The 17614-nt window shown below is 44.5% G+C and overlaps 1 protein-coding gene across 4 annotated transcripts in view; it reads left to right on the top strand.

The window, feature by feature from the left end:
- The first annotated feature begins 503 nt into the window (after nucleotides 1-503).
- svilc (supervillin c) overlaps nucleotides 504-17614 on the top strand; it is a 25466-nt gene continuing 8355 nt past the window's right edge. Inside the window, exons 1-23 of one of the 4 annotated variants that reach the window (XM_069165247.1) lie at nucleotides 504-569; nucleotides 3039-3558; nucleotides 4816-4974; nucleotides 5137-5304; nucleotides 5856-5890; nucleotides 6834-6895; nucleotides 7738-7883; nucleotides 8987-9209; nucleotides 9405-9985; nucleotides 10181-10307; nucleotides 11011-11058; nucleotides 11185-11247; nucleotides 12451-12525; nucleotides 12639-12708; nucleotides 12796-12879; nucleotides 12976-13008; nucleotides 13100-13274; nucleotides 14060-14226; nucleotides 14305-14430; nucleotides 14518-14654; nucleotides 15734-15881; nucleotides 16173-16318; nucleotides 16452-16627. In XM_069165247.1, the coding sequence (XP_069021348.1) occupies nucleotides 3287-3558; nucleotides 4816-4974; nucleotides 5137-5304; nucleotides 5856-5890; nucleotides 6834-6895; nucleotides 7738-7883; nucleotides 8987-9209; nucleotides 9405-9985; nucleotides 10181-10307; nucleotides 11011-11058; nucleotides 11185-11247; nucleotides 12451-12525; nucleotides 12639-12708; nucleotides 12796-12879; nucleotides 12976-13008; nucleotides 13100-13274; nucleotides 14060-14226; nucleotides 14305-14430; nucleotides 14518-14654; nucleotides 15734-15881; nucleotides 16173-16318; nucleotides 16452-16627 (3221 nt within the window). In that variant the 5' untranslated portion in view covers nucleotides 504-569; nucleotides 3039-3286. Of the gene's footprint in view, nucleotides 570-3038; nucleotides 3559-4815; nucleotides 4975-5136; nucleotides 5305-5855; nucleotides 5891-6833; nucleotides 6896-7737; nucleotides 7884-8986; nucleotides 9219-9404; nucleotides 9986-10180; nucleotides 10308-11010; nucleotides 11059-11184; nucleotides 11248-12450; nucleotides 12526-12638; nucleotides 12709-12795; nucleotides 12880-12975; nucleotides 13009-13099; nucleotides 13275-14059; nucleotides 14227-14304; nucleotides 14431-14517; nucleotides 14655-15733; nucleotides 15882-16172; nucleotides 16319-16451; nucleotides 16628-17614 lie in introns of all 4 variants that reach the window. The other 3 variants (XM_069165246.1, XM_069165245.1, XM_069165248.1) reach the window with 3 other exon arrangements.

The raw sequence follows: 17614 nt of genomic DNA, 5'->3' as shown, positions 1-17614 counted from the left end.
TCCTTTTCATTTACATGTATATTCGTATCTTCCACTTTAATTCGGTTAATGGTTGTGTAAGTACACCCAGCAGCGTGTACACGGCAGCTTAATTACATACCCAGAGTAAACGGAGACTGCAGTTCAATGCAGTCATTTGGTTTGCGGTATTGTAATTAGATTAATTAATTGCAAAACATAACATTTAAGTCTTCAAACTAGATTTTGGCACAGGGCTGCACTTGTAGGTCATTAGTTTAGGTCTCGGTTGATACTCTGCTTACTTGTTGCAAATGAACGGTCTGTAGTGACAAACGGACACGAAGTGACCCCTGGAGCTTCAGAGGCTCATTTTAAACGGGGCACAACAACCACAGCTCGACGGCAGGAGCGTGTCTCGGCTGACTTTGACTGCTGCCTCCAGTACAGTGCGCAAGGGGCGCCCCACGGTTTGCCCATCTATTTATACTCTCCCCCCTTAATACGGAGCGCCATCCACAGCTGCGAGTGTGACTACATTTGGAGCGACGCGCGGTTCGTGAAGGATCAGTGGGGAGGGACCGCTGAGCTGAGGACGGCGCGCAGTGCGTGTAAGTAAGGAACGCTTCATTCCGTTATACATTCATGGTATCTAACAAGAACTTTACAAAATCTTATTTCATCACAAGTTACGGTCACCCCACCTGTTGCTGTTCCGGCTGCGTATTGGACGGAATAGTCCGGTTACAGTTGTGATGTTCAGTCTCGTTGTGTGCCGTCTGATTTTAACGTTTAATGTAGTATTGTGCGAGAATAACTTGAAGCAAGTGACCGTTTGGTAGTTTGATGTTTTCGGATTTTACGCACGAACTTCCTTTTGTGTGGGAGTGTTCTCTCGATTTAATTTCCACGGAATTCGTGTAAAACTCATTGAATACTAATTTATATGTGTGTGTGTGTGTGTGTGTGTGTTGTATAACAACAGATCAGTAAACTGTTGCTGTACTACATCCAACTTGGAGCTGATGAGTGGATTACGGTGGGTACATGAGAGAAACTGCTTCTCCTCTCTCAGACTTCCAGCCACATGCAGTCTAATGTGGACATTAATTAAAGGCTTAACAATGTCTGGACCTGCTGAAGTCAATGTAAAACATCCATATCTTACTCATGGACAATGCTCATGAAAAGCTGTCTAAACCCATCCACGCTCAATGATTTGTTATGGTACAGTCCATGTGTGCTATGCAAAGAAGGCCTCGGAGAATGTGTCCTTGAATTACGGAGATCCACGGTGGGCGTCAGAGCAGCAGTCCTCAGCAGGGCAGGTGTAATTGGACACAGGCTTATTCTTGTCCAACCATTTAATCTGGTTTACTTTGCTACTGCTGGACACTGAGGTCTCATTGTTACCTAATATGATCTTTTCTGCAACTGGAAAGTGGAAAACTAGCAATTAACCCAGAGACATACACAGTACAAGTCTTTAAAAGGTGTGGTTAATAGGCTACCGAGGAAGTCGTGGGTGAAAAAAATTAGATTTGATTTCCTCAGGTGAGAGATTAATTACCATTTGTTTGACTTTCTGGACCTTTTAATCTGAATATCATAGCACTGTAGAAGATCAGATCCCTGACAGGAGGCACAGAGTCCGTCATGTGGGCTCAGCCACCGGCTTTATGTCAAGTTAGTGTCAATTTGTGTTGTTGGATTAGAAGCCCATGATCCCTGTTGAGCCCCAATGGCATCGTCCCCTCCAATCGACAATCCTCCAGCTTGTCACGTGACTTTCGCTCTTCACACAGGTGTGTGTCCACTCTCTCAACTCTTCACTCGTGGTTTTTGCCAGCAAAAACATAAAACAAAACAAAAAAAAACACCTAGAGGAGTGTGGCGTCAGTGAGGCTGGGGGTGTTGCTAGAGTGTTGCTTTCTCTGGGTCTGTTCAGAGAGGCGAGTTCTGCTGTTCTGGTTGGCCGAGTGTTTGCGTTTAGAGGGCATGTACACGTGTTGGGAAGAGACGACAGAAATCCTTTAAGGCTGCTTGTCTCATGCGGGGGTCACTGCATCCACAGATCAGCTCATTAAAGTTCTCTGTTGCATGTGGATGTTTGATCTACCCGCAAATGTGGCCTTCAGTTTATTCAACATGACTAATCAGGGTGACCAATAGTTTTGCAGACTTTGGCATATTTTTGCGGCGTAAAGTGTTTAATCTACATCCTCTTTGTCAGCCTGTATTTCTTCCCCGCAGTGTCAGAGTTGCAGTTTAAACGGATAAAATAAACATTAAAGTTGCGTCTCTTACTTTGTGAACTGTGCATTCAGCCCCGCAGCACATCCGTCATGGTGCACTAAGTCTGCGGCTCACGCCTCTTTGTTCTGGCTCCATTGTGCTTCCCGCACCAGGAATGCTGACATGCACAGTTTTGGAAAGCACACAGACACATATGCAAACACACATTTTTATGTTTGTACATATTTGTGAGTGCACAAAGTCGCTCGTTTATGAACCTGATGGTTAGTTGGTGCTTTTAAATGCAAATCGTCATATTTTGACTATTTATATATGTTGTTGTTTTTTTTTTTTTCCAGCTTCAGGTTTTGTTGTGTGTTAGTTGACAAGCATGTAGCCAAGAGAGGCTGTTTTTTTGTTTGTTTGTTTTTTTTGCTTGTATATGTATGTTTATGACTGCTAACATGCTCTATGTGGACATAAGACAGTAAAACTGATGATGCAGCTTGTTGGATAACATTTGAAGACGAAAACTGTGACTCGTTCAGCCTCAGTGAGTTGCAGTTTTTTTTTTTTTTTGGAAAAGACCAGCGAGCCTGCAGACTCGGTGCCATCAGGCTTGGACCCGAGCGGAGCTGAGCTGTGGTGTTGAGTTTCAGTGCAAGGGGAGATTCCTGCATGGCACTGCGGGCTGGTTCGGGTCATCTTACATGGACTTGACTACGAGGAGAGGCGACGGACGGAGACGAAGGATGAACTTTGAGGGCGCATGTATGACCGGTGTGTGTGTGTTAAAGATGAATACACTTTTCTGACTTAGTTTATGTTGATTTTTCTTCTTTCAGGAGCAAAAAAATCTCATTCACCAGGGGACAGACTGGTTTCCAGCCCCTCATCAGTGGAATCTATGAGTCTATGAGTCTTTAGGTCTGATGGAATCTGAATTTCACTGGAGGAAAGTTTGGCTCCCGTGTTTTGCTTTAACTGAAAAGTGGAGGAAGAACATCCCGTCTGGTCTTCGTTCCTAAATGCTTCGCGGTACTTTGAGGGAGCGTAGAATCGTCTGAATCCTTCTAAAAGGGCCACGGATGCCATGGAGAACCCGGTGCCGGAGCCCAGATCGGAGCGGATCGCCCGCTACAAGGCCGAGAGGAGGCGAGAACTGGCCGAGCGCTACGGCAACGTGGAGGAGCTTCCTTCCAAGTGGGTGAGGAGGGACGGGAAGGAGGGGCAGGAGCCGGCGGGCCGAGCGCGCAGAGAGACGGTGGACTCGGACGGCCTCGGTGAGAGAGTCAACGGCAAAACGCAGGAGGTCACAAACGGATTAGAGGCAGACGCTCCCGCAGAGTCCAACTACCTGAGAAGGTGAGTCATGTCTGGGAGGAAGGGTGAGTGCGTAGGTGGCAACCTGTGGAGGAATGCAAAAAAATGATCTACACTACAACACATTTTTGAATTACAAATGATACGCAGGACTTTTTTTTTTTTTATCAGGAAGCACAACAATGTTTCGGTGCATAAGAACATAAAAATCTTTGGAAACAGTAAAACAAAATGTAGCGTAAGCACTTTAGGACACTCACAAAAACATAACAATTTCGTCTTGTGAGGTATTTTGTTGCTCAGACCAACAGTAGATGGACTCGTCATGGAAGTCTTAGATGTCTGTATATCTTCCTGTTGTGCAGGGCAGCAGGCGCTTTGGGCCTAATTTGTCCAAACACCAATAAAACCACATCCCGGCTACGTGACCCCGATGACACTCGTCACCTGCTTCCAGATTTTTGACCTTGAAATCGATACAGACTGTAGCTGTTGTTCTGAAATAACATAATGGATGCTAATATTTTGGCAACTGCCAAGAACAGCGTGTAATATTTATCTTCACCACTCAGATGACGATGTAATGAGAGAAACAGCAGTGTGTCGTTTATTATGTTTAGATACTGGACACGCAGATTGACTGCAGCATCGTTTGGAAGTAAATTCTGCAGCTTGTCTTAAAAAAAACAAAAAAACGGTCATTTTCTTTTTGTTTTGAGAATAAACTTCTGCTTAGCGTTTGATTTTAGACTCAAGTACCGAACATTTTTAATGAAATTAGTTTAATAATCATACAAACATATTTAAAAGCATTTAATACACATACTGTATGTATATATTGATATTTTTACAGCTGAGTGCAGAAGTCTTATCCTGTGATGACAGTGTCCCTTCATGATCCAGGCAGCTTGTATTATCAGCATTTAAACCAGCTCTTCTCCTCACCACCTTCCAGCAGCATCAGATCTTTGACCTCACCTTTTGTTCCGCAGCCTTCGTTACTAATTAAATCGGAGAGGTCTAAATCAGTGGGTCCCAGCAGGGAGTTTTAAAGCCAGTCTGATTCTTCTGTTGCATTTGCTTGGTCCTCTCTCAGTTGGACACTTTTCCCATCACGTGATCCGAGTGCTGGTTATCACAGCACCGAGGACGGGTACATCGCTGCACCTTTTCTTGGCAACAGTCGATGAAAAGGTTCAGGATTGTAATTTGTCTCTGAGAGAGCGCTCCTCACCCCCACGTCCCCCAACTCCCCTGGATCTTCACCTACCTTCCTCCCTCCCTCCCTCCCCCCTCCAGGCAGGGTTGCCCGGACTCTGCCAGCATGCTGAGTGGGGAGGGGCCCGTCGTTGTCCCTCTCGGACTCGACGCCCCGCAGCTCCACACTCGGGTGTCGGTGGGCCAGTTGAGAAGCGCCCTGCTGCAGCAGACGGAGAGCGGAGAGCAGCCCGAGAAAGCGTAGGGTCACCTGCATGCACGTGATCCAGACTGTCACTTTCACACTGTGTAACCATCCGTGACAGTATTTGTAATCATCTCAGCATCTTCCTCCCCTCCCCTTCCCCACTCTGTGTGTGTGTGTGTGTGTGTGTGTGTGTGTGTGTGTGTGTGTGTGTGTAGCTGCTCCGATGCCACGTCCTCTCTGGACCTGGCTGTGAAGCCGGGTTCTGAGGGGGCCCGGCGACGCACCCGCCGTTACCTGCCGGGCGCGTCGGGTGGCGGTCGCAAGACCGGCGAGCGCTTCAGGACGCAGCCAATCACAGCCAATGAGATGGAGGAGAGCAGCGGGTAGGCCCTGCTTGCTGTGGGCTGATGAGGGTTTTTTTTTTTTTTTTTTTTATTTTTTTTTTTACCAAAGAAGATGCTGTTTGCTGTGGTTTATTTTGCAGTGTTTTTCTATATTATTTTTTTTTTTGTCTATTTTGGGGCCTAAATGTCAGACGATGACACACAACTACAACAACTATCGTCTTATAGGAAACACTTGATTTTTTTTTTTTTTTTTTTTTTTTTTTTTTAACGTGACTTTCACATTAATTTGAACTTCTGCTCGATATCTGGTCCTCACTAACAAAGAAACAGTCACCCTTCAGCTGATGTGTGGCAAGTGCAGCACCTATAGGTACATAAAAGTCCAACGGTTGTGTGGTTTGCATGACAGCATGAAAATATGACACTATCCCGGTTGTCTGAGCTGCAAACTGAGGCACAAAGAGACGTATTGTAAATTTGAAGCAGGATCGAAAAGAGAACGAGCTGAAGATGAAAGTTTGCGTCACCTGCCTGTTCATATTTCACCTGATGACCTCATCTTTTTCTTTTTTTCCTCTCTCTTTTAGGCTCTTGGATGCTGAGGAAGATGAGAACAGTAAAGGTAAAACTGTCTCCTGCTTGGCTTTGTCATTGTGTCACTCTTGTGTGTCATTTGTTCAGCGGCCCCTTTGAGGACTGACAGTAAAGGAGAAGGTCACAGTGACCTAATGATTTGCAGCAGGGAGGAAGTTACATCCCATATCTTACGTGAGATACAAAATATATATATACCATTCTCTTCACGCAGAACAAATATTTGCCGTTATGCATCCCACTTTTGCACCGTTGCTCCCAGAAGTTAATTTAATTGCTCGGGAAAGAAACCAGGTTATATTTTTAGGCCCATCATGTTTAATCTCCCCGGTGATGACAGATTTATGTCCCACTAAATCATGTGGGCAGCGGAGGAGTGCCAAGTCAGTCCGACTCTCGACCCCACCATAAAAAGATTACAAGCAAGTCTTTACAAAGATCGAGTCACCAAGAATTTACACCACTGTTAAACAAACTGCACAAACAAGTCACTTCGACTGCCGTTTGGACCGTTGGTTCTGGTTCTGTGTGTCATTGAAATTGTCCTTCATACTGTAGCTGCCTGCAGAGGAAGAAGTACATCATTTATTTAAGTAAAGTTAGTGCAGGAATATGAAATTATTCTATTGCAAGTAAAAGTCTTCCAAATACATTTTTTTTGTTATAAGTGTTTGCATTAGCTAAAGAAAAAGTTAGTTCAATTTAATCATGAAATAAATGATTAAGTGTACATGTCAGCCAGCTAAAGTATAAAGGAGCAGAAATGTGCTCAGCCCAGTCTATTGTGAAATATCATCAGATATTCCCCCTTTAGTGTTAATTTCAGATCCCGTTTCACCACCATCGGCTCGTTCCTTTACTGCTGCCGACTGTCTGAAGTGTCGGGATGCGTCACAAAGCTTTCAAAAACTGTGACCATGTTTGTCTTTCAAATCTTTTCCATTGATGATTTATGTCTCTTTTTCTCACAGCGGATGTGAAAACGGACGCCAGAGCCAAAATGAGCGTGGCAGCCAAGATGTCTTTGTTTAAAGTAAGTCTGTGTTCGTGGCCGCGCTGAAACAGAAACACACTATAACCAGTAAACACGGATGTTTCGGAGTTATGTACTGAACAGCGAAAGAAAAAGCTTCGTCCGTCATCAACAGTCACCTCAGCTGCTCACCTTACAGTCTGAGATGTCTGCGCTGAGCACGCAGAACACAACCTGATCACGTGGAGGGTCAAACAGGTGCAGTCCTGGGTTTGATGCTCCTGTGTGTATGTCTCTACTTATTAACAGAAAGACTAAATTCATAGTGATAAATGCACAACTGCAACAGTCCTGAAACCCGCAGAGTCCCGATGTTTTTGTCTCATACAGAAGTCGAAACGCGCCGTGGATTTTTCTCCCGTCCCTCCACAGCTTCGGTCCTGAAGCACCAGGTGAAAATGTGCCAAACACTGTATTGCCATTAACAACCGGCGCAGCTGCGTTATAATTAGCCCGCCGCTCTGTGGAGGCAGGCGGGGAGGTAACCGAAGGCGGCAGGTCTCTGGTTACACTGTGACCTGATGGGCTGCCATGTAGCGGGTAGCCAAGACACTCCACCTTGCAGCCCGCTGCTTTATTCACCAGCCACCCGACCCGCTTTCCCCCCCCTCCCCCCACCCCCCTCTTCCCTCCATCTGTCCATACAAATAGAACAGGAGACATCAGGAGGGGAGTTTTTTTTTCACTGCCATTTTTTTTTTTTTTTGTGTTGTCCCTGATTACTTATTTAGCAGGTGGTGACTGCCATTAGACTTGAAAGTTGGGGATTCACCTGCAGCAGAGACTGAGCTCAACCCGGATGTGGCGTGTTGATATTAACGTCTCATCTTCCTCCTCCGCAGGAGCTGGAGAGGTCTGCGGCTCCCGAGGCCCCGGCCTTCCTGAAGCCTCGCTCGGGCAGCGTCTGCCTTGAACGAAGGACGCGGCGTGGCAACGACCATCGCTTTCTCACCCAGCCAATCACATGTGACGAAATGGTGGCAATCAGGTGGGGAGGGGAGATGTAGAGCTACCAAACCCATATTATATATCCTGGTCATTAGCTTGATTGTGTTGTGTGTGTGTGTGTGTGTGTGTGTGTGTGTGTGTGTGCGCGTGGTTTGATGTCTTCATGCTCTGAAGAAGGTTTACGGCCACTTCAAGCATAGATAGAAACATATCATTAGTTTGACAGGGATGTGTTTGGATTCACACGTTTTACAGACAGTGAACTTCTCATAGATCATATGTCATATTAATAATATATATATATAACCTAACATATTTTTGAAACACTACGAGATGTTTGTTTCATAGCTGTTTTATTTAAACCATGTTATCTATATCTTCGTTGCATTTGAAGGATAAATGTGTGTATGTAGTATCCTCCTTTTTGTCTTTACCCCATTAATTCTTTCTGCAGACTTAAATATTTAAAAACAAAGTCATAAATTTGTGTTTTTATTGGAAAAAAACCCAGATACGTTTCTTTAAAATAAGGAATTTATAGTTTTTACCACAACATAATTCAAATATGAATAAATAGAGCTTTGTTTGGGACTATTTTCAGCTGTGGATTAATGCCAGAGAGAACTTAAAGCAGTGGGTCTTATTATGGGGGTTAAAAGTGTTCAAAGGAGTCACAATATAAATCTGAAGGATAACTATAAAGAAATAAAGACTAATAATATACAGTAGGTTGATTAATTGATAGATTTTTTTTCCCTTGTAAGGTACAGTGGTTATTATTCAGATAAAAATAACTTTGCTTTGGTGGAACGAACAACTGTAAGTCGTTGAAATGTGCAACATATGACAACAGGTCACAAATGTTAGCAAATGTTCCCCGAACAGACATAATAGTTGCATTTAGTGGAGTCTATTTTCAGACACACATTTGGTGCTCTGGTGGGTATTTCCAGCAGCAGGACACTGTATATCAGATTGACTAAAAATAAACTTGTGTGTGTGTTTTCACAGTAACGAAGCAACATGGTGCCCACTGATATGTTCTTAATAGTTTTTGAACAATAACAGAGATCTGTGACACAGATCAGAAAGAGATGTCAGAGTTTCAGTTCACACAGCTACTTGCATCATGTTTCCCCACAGAGCTCCCAAACCGGCAGCTCCGGTCGAGGTCCCATCTGTGCCGGCCGAGTCCGCGGAGGACGACGACGATGAGAGCTGCAAGCTGAGCATGAGCGAGAAGCTGGCCCTCTTCAACAAGCTGTCCCTGCCGGGGAGGCAGGGGGACGGCCCTGCTGACGGGCCCCCGGAGAGACGGAGGCAGAAGGGGGCTCGGTACCGCACGCAGCCCATCACTGTGGAGGAGGTCAGTCTGGTGAGTCGGAAGAACCAAAACAATAAGTCAAATCGAAGTGTATTTATATTTTAACAGCAGGAAAAGAATAAAAATGGTTAGTTTACATCTGAAGTCCATTTCTGATCAGACAAAATGTTTCTAAATTCTGCTTTGCTGTCCTTAAAGTACATCTGACATCTTGATTTCACCTTCTTGTCTCTTCAGCTCCAGAAAGGCCCCGTTCAGCTCCCCGCCTTCTGTTTGTCCCCTCATCTGTCCGACAGACAGCAGGCCTCGTCTGTCAACCTGAAACCCAGTGAGCTACGTCTTTCACAGCCAAGACCGGACCCCGGACCCAGAACCGGAGAGCCCGGTCCGACCCAGCCGGGCCTGCAGCACTACGACTCCGAACCCGGCCTGAAAGGAATCCTGAAGAAGAGCCGCTCTGCAGGCTCGGGGTGGAGCAGGACGGACGGCGGTCAGAGGGACGCGGCGTTCGGCTACGAACAGAACGGGGGAGGCGGCGGAGAAGCGGAGACACGAGGGAGGAACGAGGGAGCCGAGAGGCCGGAAATCGCTGCAGCAGCACGGAGAGAGAGACGGGAGGCCTCAGGTGTGGAGGGAGGCTCGCTGACGGCTGCTCCCTGGAGGCAGAGGGCTCGAAACAGGAGGGAGACTATCGCCTGCACGCCGATAAGAGCCTTTTCAGAGCAGGATGCTCCTCAGGAGGAGAGGCTGGGACAGACCCAGGAGGAGCAGAGCATCTCCTCGGAGGGAAACGGCTCAGACAGGACTGGGAGAGACCAGTAAGTTGACTATCATTGGCTGAAATACCCTTTACTCTTTATTATTTTGTATGCTACCTGCATACTGTGTAGGACAACTTTAGTGAAGATTTTGATATTGAAATATTCACTATCAGCAATTTTAGGATTAACACTGAACTGGAATCAGATGTTTCTTTGTTCGACTTTGACTTGCACGTTTTGTTTGTCTGACAGGCAAGAGGAAGAGGAAGTAAGTGTGAGGAAGATGGATGAAGAAACTACAGCGACAGGACACGTTCAGGTCACCCTGGCTAACTGCACACCTAAAGGACAGGAGACGACCAACACCATCAGAGGAGAGGTGAGAAACACAGATGGGTCTCCCCGCTACTGCAAACGTTTGTAATGTCTTCACAATCTGCAGCTGCTCTGCTGGAGGTTCACCCCTTAAGTCCTTGATTATTTTGCCAGTAAAAACACCCACATTTAATCCATATGAGCTCCACAACCAAGCCAACACGAGAAACCTTGATCTCCGTGGATGAGATACACTTTAAAGATTTCGAAATACAACAAGTCTCCTCGTCCCCATCGGCAGGCAACAGTCAGATTTGAAGAACTAAAGCAAAAGCAGCCAAACACCAGAGAGAAAACTCTGCTCGGCATTGTCGAGGTTGCTGGGTTCGTTCTTCCAGCCAGCCTGAGACTGAGACGAGAGAATCGGCCGCTGCTTCCCGTTGGGGTCTGTGTCATACCATTGAAACCAGATATCGCGTCTCTTAGCAGCGGCACACTGGATTTCGGTATGTGCTAAATGTCTTGAGATCAGACTTAAGTTACCGGGAGGAGTGTATTCAGAGCATTCGGTGTTTATGTAACGAGATGGATTTGAGCTGGACGTGGAATGTAAACACACTGATAATTCGCTGGATAAATGTTGAGCCTCGAGAGCTCAGCTATGCACGTTGCACATGTTTTTGTGTTTAATGTTTAATATTTTTTCCTCCTTATTTGTGTCTCAGCGTTATATTTCTGCTAACATTTTAATTTTGCATCCTCTGTAGGAGGAGTCCGAAAACAGTAATCTGGAGAGCGGCAACCCTCAGTGCTGGGTGAGTCTTTTGACCAATTATTCCAAATCCATCAATCTTCTTTATTCTTTATTATGAAAATATAGCTCTTTTTTTTTTTTTTTTTTGATTTTATATAGCTTCAGCTATATGTCTCTTCTCTCCCAGGAGCCCGTCTTTGCCTCTGTCTATTCTAGCAATACGCTCCAATATATCATGTGTTTCAACCAGGTAACTGTGTGAGCGGCTGCATGGCAGATTAATCGCCGCTTTTTTTTGATTTGGAGTGTTTTGAATGCAGTGAAATGTTGTTGTTTTTTACAGCTGATGTTTCACTCACACTAACGGGCCAAATCTCACCTGCAGAGTCGCTTTTGTCTCTGAATTATTTCGCTCTCTGATGTGACACGTCGCAGCTCTCATTTCACACTTTACATTGACTCCTGTGCTCATATTCTCAGAGCTCTCTCGCACTCGTGGTTTCCAGACTTTTGTTTTTTTTGTTTTTGCTCAATTTTGGAAATTAAAAAGAAAATGTCTTATCCACACAAAACACCTCCCCACTCTGATTTTTAACAACCTGCAACAATATTTAGAGCCAAGATGTGTTAACAATATCAAGAACAGGAAATACATTTTTCTTTATACAATATTCTCATTAGGTTTTGTTGCTCTGAAGAAAAATGTGGATTAAACTTTGCTCAAACTGCTTCTTGTAAACACAGTAAGTCTCTCAAGATCTATTGACCGTAAACTCGAGAGCAAGATGGTGATTATCATGTTTCGATTTTGAGGTGTTTGCTTAATGATGTCACATGTTTTGCTTTTGTTTACTTGTCTTTATTAATAAGGACGTCACACATACGCCAATGATTTTGTAAATGTGCTTCTGCTTGCAAAACGCCAGTGAAATAATGGCATGAACGTCTTCCGCTACTCAGCATATTTACAGCACTGTGCAAAGGTTTCTGTCATTACGAGTAAAATAAGGAAGCTTTCACAAATAATGCATTAATTAACTTTCACAGCTGAAGAAGCTGTTTTGTGCAGTTTTTTTTTATGATACTTTTTTCCTTCTTGCTGCTGAAGACTGTTCTTCATGACGTTGACTGTATGTTTGGGGTCGTAGTCACGCTGCAGACGTAACTTGGGATTAATCAGACGTCCCTCAGATGATACTGCATGACATATAAGGATTCAAAGATCTGAAGTGCTTAAAACTTTTGTGCAGGGGGAAAACACAGATAAATTATGATTTTAAAGTTTTGCTCCATGTAAACGTCTACATCGACATCTTGTGCTTTACGTGTTGGTTTGAAGCTTCATGTTTTGGTTTTGCTTCCCCCTGTCTCGCATATCTCCAGTGGGCTCCACTCTCACTGTCCTATAACACAGACTCACCTTCTTATCCACGTATTCTGTTTTCATCCTCAGAACAACCTGTCCTTCGAGGCACAAGAAGTTTCCTCTCCTACAAAGAACCCCATTCAGCCTCAGTGGAGACAAATGGTGATTCAGGCCTGCATATAGTTTCTTTTTCTTTTTTTTTATACATCTGTATTTGATGTTTACATCCACAGAGGAGTTCATCTGTGTCCTGACATCTCTGTCTCTCTGTGTAGGCTAAATGTGTTGATTATGAGCTCGAAGGTGAAGAAATGAACTCGCAGGAGGAAAACAAAGAGCAGAGAAGTGAGTTTACTCGCTCGGGTTTTCACTCTAACCCTCCTGGGTCTGCGTTGGCCTCTGACTTTTCCTTTCTGTGTTTGCAACCTCCAGGCCTCGGATCTCCTGAATCGGTCACAAATGACGTCTCTCAGAACAGGAGACTCTCCGCTGAAGCGCTGTCATGCACATCTAAAGGTCAGAGCAGCTTTATATTCATATGATAAAACCTCTTTGTTGGGACTTAATGTCAGTTTGTCTCTAACTATTTATCTAACTCGCTTTGCTTTGCAGAGATCTCCACGCAGCCTGAGGTGGAGTTTAATGGTAAGATTAAAACATGTGAACAACCCAGAAGTCCTTAATGTAAAGGCTCATCGATGTATAACAAAGTTTACGTTTCTGTCTTCACTCCCAGCAGCTCCTCCGGAGGTGACGGAGGAGACGCCTGCTGATGAATCCAACACGTTCGGCGGAGGTTTCTACGCCGACCAGTCGCCTCCTTCTGCCTGCGCCCCCCCGCCCCGTGGCGGGGTTGCTCCCACCGAGAGTGAGCAGGACCTGGATGTCCTCTGCCAGACCAACACTCCCATGTGAGCCTGGTTTTACCACAGATTGTAAGATTATGAGCCTTTGCTTCCACTGTATCGTGAATCTAAAATAGATTTAAATATGAGGGTTGAAGAAAAAGGCAACGTGTTTTACATATTCACTTTAAAACAAATATATACGTTTTGTGATCAAACTAATGTAGTTTACATGTTATGGGCTCTAACAAATCATTTTATGATAGTGAAAAGTTGACAATTTCAGGTATAAATTCCAGTTTTCTGAAGCAGGGAACACGGGGGTCGAGCTATTTTGAGTTGGACAATTTAAATTATAATACTAGTTCATATTTAGAAGAAATCATATTTGTCATTTCTATGTTTGCTTATTGCTAAATTCTTATATTTTACCGTTTATTTGACAAATATTACACTTTTTATAATTGAGATGGATGTTTACACAAGGATGATCTTTATTAACCTTCGATTATACATTTTAAAATCCCCTTTCTTCTGACTCTGTGCTGTAACAGAAACATCTGCTGGTGGCTAATTGGGTTCGAAAACCTTCAGACACTTCTCAGATAATCTGGGAGCTGAGAGGAAGTGAAACAAATTTATGCACAACGCTGTTTCTTAATTTAAGCAGGAAGAAAACAATTATTTAATTCTTTTAATTCTGACACCTAAGATATAATGTATAAAATGGCTTTATACATTCTTGATGTGTTCAGAATACGTTTATGTATAATAATAATCCTTGTATATGATAATTCATATTTTCAGTGAATCCGCTAGTAACTCCGTGTCGTCTGTGTGAAACTGTTCAGACTGACCTCAGCAGTAGCAGAGCACAGACGAGCGGTGCGTCCGTCCCGCCGGACTCAGGGCTCCAGGAACCCTCTGAGGGCCCTCGCAGCCAGAGAGGACATCCGGCAGGACTACATGGGAGAGAGAGTCAACACAGCTGCAGAGGAGACGGGCCAAGCGGAGAAGAGTCAGTCTGTTGTTGTTGTTGTTTATTTTTTTTTAATGTTTACTTTGCCTTCCTCATGTTGTGGTTCCTTCGCTGCAGAGTGTAAGAACTCCTCCGCGGCAGCATCGCATCCCGTCAGATCGGAGGTCGTCGTCACCTCCTCGGACGCCGAGACGACCACGTCTTACCCGCCGTTCAGCAGCCTGATGCTCCTCCACGTCAAAGGTCAGAAAGCATTCGGTTCCACCTCCGTGCGTGCGCGTCTCCCTTTTGCGTTGTGCAGTTGGTATTAACCGGCGCCTGTGACGACAGGTAGGCGGCATGTCCAGGTGCGTCTGGCGGAGCCGTCGGTGCGGTCGCTGAACAGCGGGGACTGCTTCCTGCTGGTCACTCCGGAGCAATGCGTCCGCTGGAGCGGAGAGTTCGCCAACGAACAAGAAAAAGCGAAGGTACCGACGAAGACGATAACACGCTGTGATGCTCTTATTTTGAAATCTATGCCAGGAAGTGGTTTTCATAAAATTACATGACGAGGTGCGCGGAGTATAAAATATTTAGTCAACTGTGCAAAAAAACGCACTCAATTTTTTCTTTGCGTTGTTTGGAATACAATGATGTTTTTTTTTTTCATTTATTTAATGCTGGAGAATATTTACGGTTTAAATTTACAATGGGAATAATATTGTAATAATTGCATGCATATTTAATGTTTTCATGCCATATAATACATGAAGTAGCATGAAATATGACACGAGCATTTTGTGCATTGGTTACATTTTTAATAGCTGCACTACATCCTGTACAATTAACACTGTTCCGTGATGTTTGGTGAAGTTTTGCACTCTTGGTACACATCCATGTTCTCCTTTATTGTGCATTGAACACACATGGTTCAGTAGGTTTACAAAGGGTTATTTTAACACCATAACATGTTTATGTTAAATTCAGTTAATTTTCTGATCGTTTGCTCAGTTTGTTTTAAGGTCTAAAGTTTCAGATGACGCCTGCCTTGTGGGAAATGATTAATAATCGGGTCACAAACATTCCTGCTGTTTCACCCAATTCCATCAGATTCTACAGCCTGATTCCTGATGGGAATTCCTGCTATAATGCCGCTGCAAACTGTGTTATCACACTTTGTTTTTGATAGCTCTTCTGGCCTTTAGATTCAGAAAAAGTCTCATATTTTGATAGCTGTGATTTCAGTGCACCAAAATCTGAAGTCTCGAGCAGATACTGTCAGATGAGGTGTTTTTGCACGACATAAAAAACACACTCCTTACTTTATCTATCGCAGCTATCAAAGGTAACAGCTGCCACCAAAATAAAGGATGTGACTGAGTATGACAACAGTGTCGACAGCGGCAGTACGGCTCAGATGCCGAACTAGGCTGCAGATTCTGCTGTAACTCCTGTTACAAAACACATTTTTAATAATAAGTCTTCTGTCACCACTCATTACCGTATGTCTGGTTAAACGTGGGGATGAAAGACTTGAGTTTTTTTTTTTTTTTGGGGGGGGGTTTAGGCCTCAGAGCTGGCATCCATCATCCAGAGCCAGAGGGACCTCGGCTGTCTCGCTTCCCAGGTCGTCCATCTGGAGGAGGGTCAGAGCTCCGACAGCAGCGTGGCTGCAGACTTCTGGAGTCTTCTGGGAGGAAAAACAGCGTACAGAGGTTCGAAAACTCATGAACATCTCAGAAGAAAGTACATTCAGTATGTGATTGTTATAACGGACAAATAGACACATGTTGGAGCCCCTGTCCTTTTGCAGGTTAAAAATGTTGTCTATATTTGATGAATCCAGCAAAAAAAATAATGTCATTCAATTTAAGGCTGCAACAGTCAACAAAAGCAGACAGTTAACGAAAAGATTGATGACTGAAAAAAACAACAAATAAACTTGAGTTTGAGCTGTATGAATATGTTTTTTTTAAATTAATTTTTTTATTTGCTTCCCCGCTCAGGAGCTGGTGCACCGGAGGACGATGAGCTCTACGAGCACGGCGTGGTGGAGTCCAACTGTGTCTACAGGCTGGTGGAGAACAGACTGGTGCCTCATGAACAGGCCTGGGCCGCCATCCCCAGCACCTCCCTGCTGGGCTCCACCGAGGTCTCAGTCGTCCTGCTGCATGATCAGCTTTGCTCCTTCTCAGATGTGGGATTTTATCTCACACGTATTGTAGAACAAACTTGACATAATGTTTGTTTCTCGTGTGTGTGTGTGTGTGTGTGTGTGTGTGCAGGCGCTGGTGTTTGATTTCGGCAGTGAGGTGTATCTGTGGCTCGGACAGGATGTTTCCCTGAGGAGGAGAAACGTTGCTCTGCAGCTGACTCGCCAAGTGTGGGTCGGAGCTTACGACTACAGCAACTGTCGTGTCAACCCACTGGATCCCACTCGGTGCAACCCCAACATGCAGCTGTGAGTCCACACGGCAGGCAGCGACATTTCGGCGTGTGCTCCACAAGGACAACATAACGGCATATTATTCCACGTATTAAACAACAGAGTAGCTACTCACTACATGAGCTGAGCATTGCTGTTCACACTGTGAAACCCAATCAATGGCTGCCTTTCCTCACTACACACAGCAAAGCCGATGCATGCAACATTAAGTTCACTGCGCGTGCAGCAATAACCCACAATGTCACGATAGGTCTTTAGTGCACTCTGTTAGAAAGGAGGCAATTCCGCGCTGCGCATGCAGAAGCTCGCCCACGTGGCCTGCTGTAAAATCCCTGCGTGCCGTTGTAAGTCCAGTCTGCACGCCGACATGCTCCAGCGGGCAAATGACAGTTGTTAAATATTTCAAACGAGCAAGACAGTAAAGTATCCTCTGTACACCCAAACATTACACCAAAGTGTGATTGTGAAACATCTCTAAAACCGTACGCATCAATGTGCTGCTAGAACAGTCTCCCCTCTTCTGGGAGTCATTTCCACCAGATTTTCTTTGAACTTTGCTGCAGGGATTTTCTCCCGTACAGCCACACGAGTGTCAGTGATGTCAGAGACTGAAGGTTTTTTTTTCACACCAAACTGTGAAAACCATTTCTGTGTGGACCTGTCTTTGTGCACCGGCAGCGTTGTTATTTAAATTGATGCCACAAAGTTAGAAAAACACTATTGTGTAATATTGTGTGCTGTTGCATTAAAATTCTCCTTAATGAGAGCTGAGAGGTTTATCCCAAACTGCAAAACAAAAATATGTTCACCGTCCTCATACTTCTGTGCGTACAACCATAAATTCTCAATCCAAAATTGTCAGTGAGCATTTCAGTGTTAAAGCATAGAGAATACAGAAAAATATGAACGTAGAGTGTCTGATGAATATGGTACGGTATCATATTGGCATCCAGTAGCAGACGCTAACTAGTGGATTCAGTCTAAAACAAAACAGGAAGTTAC

Source organism: Embiotoca jacksoni, unplaced genomic scaffold (assembly GCF_022577435.1).
Source record: "Embiotoca jacksoni isolate LCO1_2020_lvr unplaced genomic scaffold, fEmbJac1.0.p SCAF_34, whole genome shotgun sequence".
Taxonomy (NCBI): Eukaryota; Metazoa; Chordata; class Actinopteri; family Embiotocidae; genus Embiotoca; species Embiotoca jacksoni.
The sequence above is the reverse complement of the archived record's forward strand: the minus strand, read 5'-3'. Positions and strand labels throughout refer to the sequence as shown.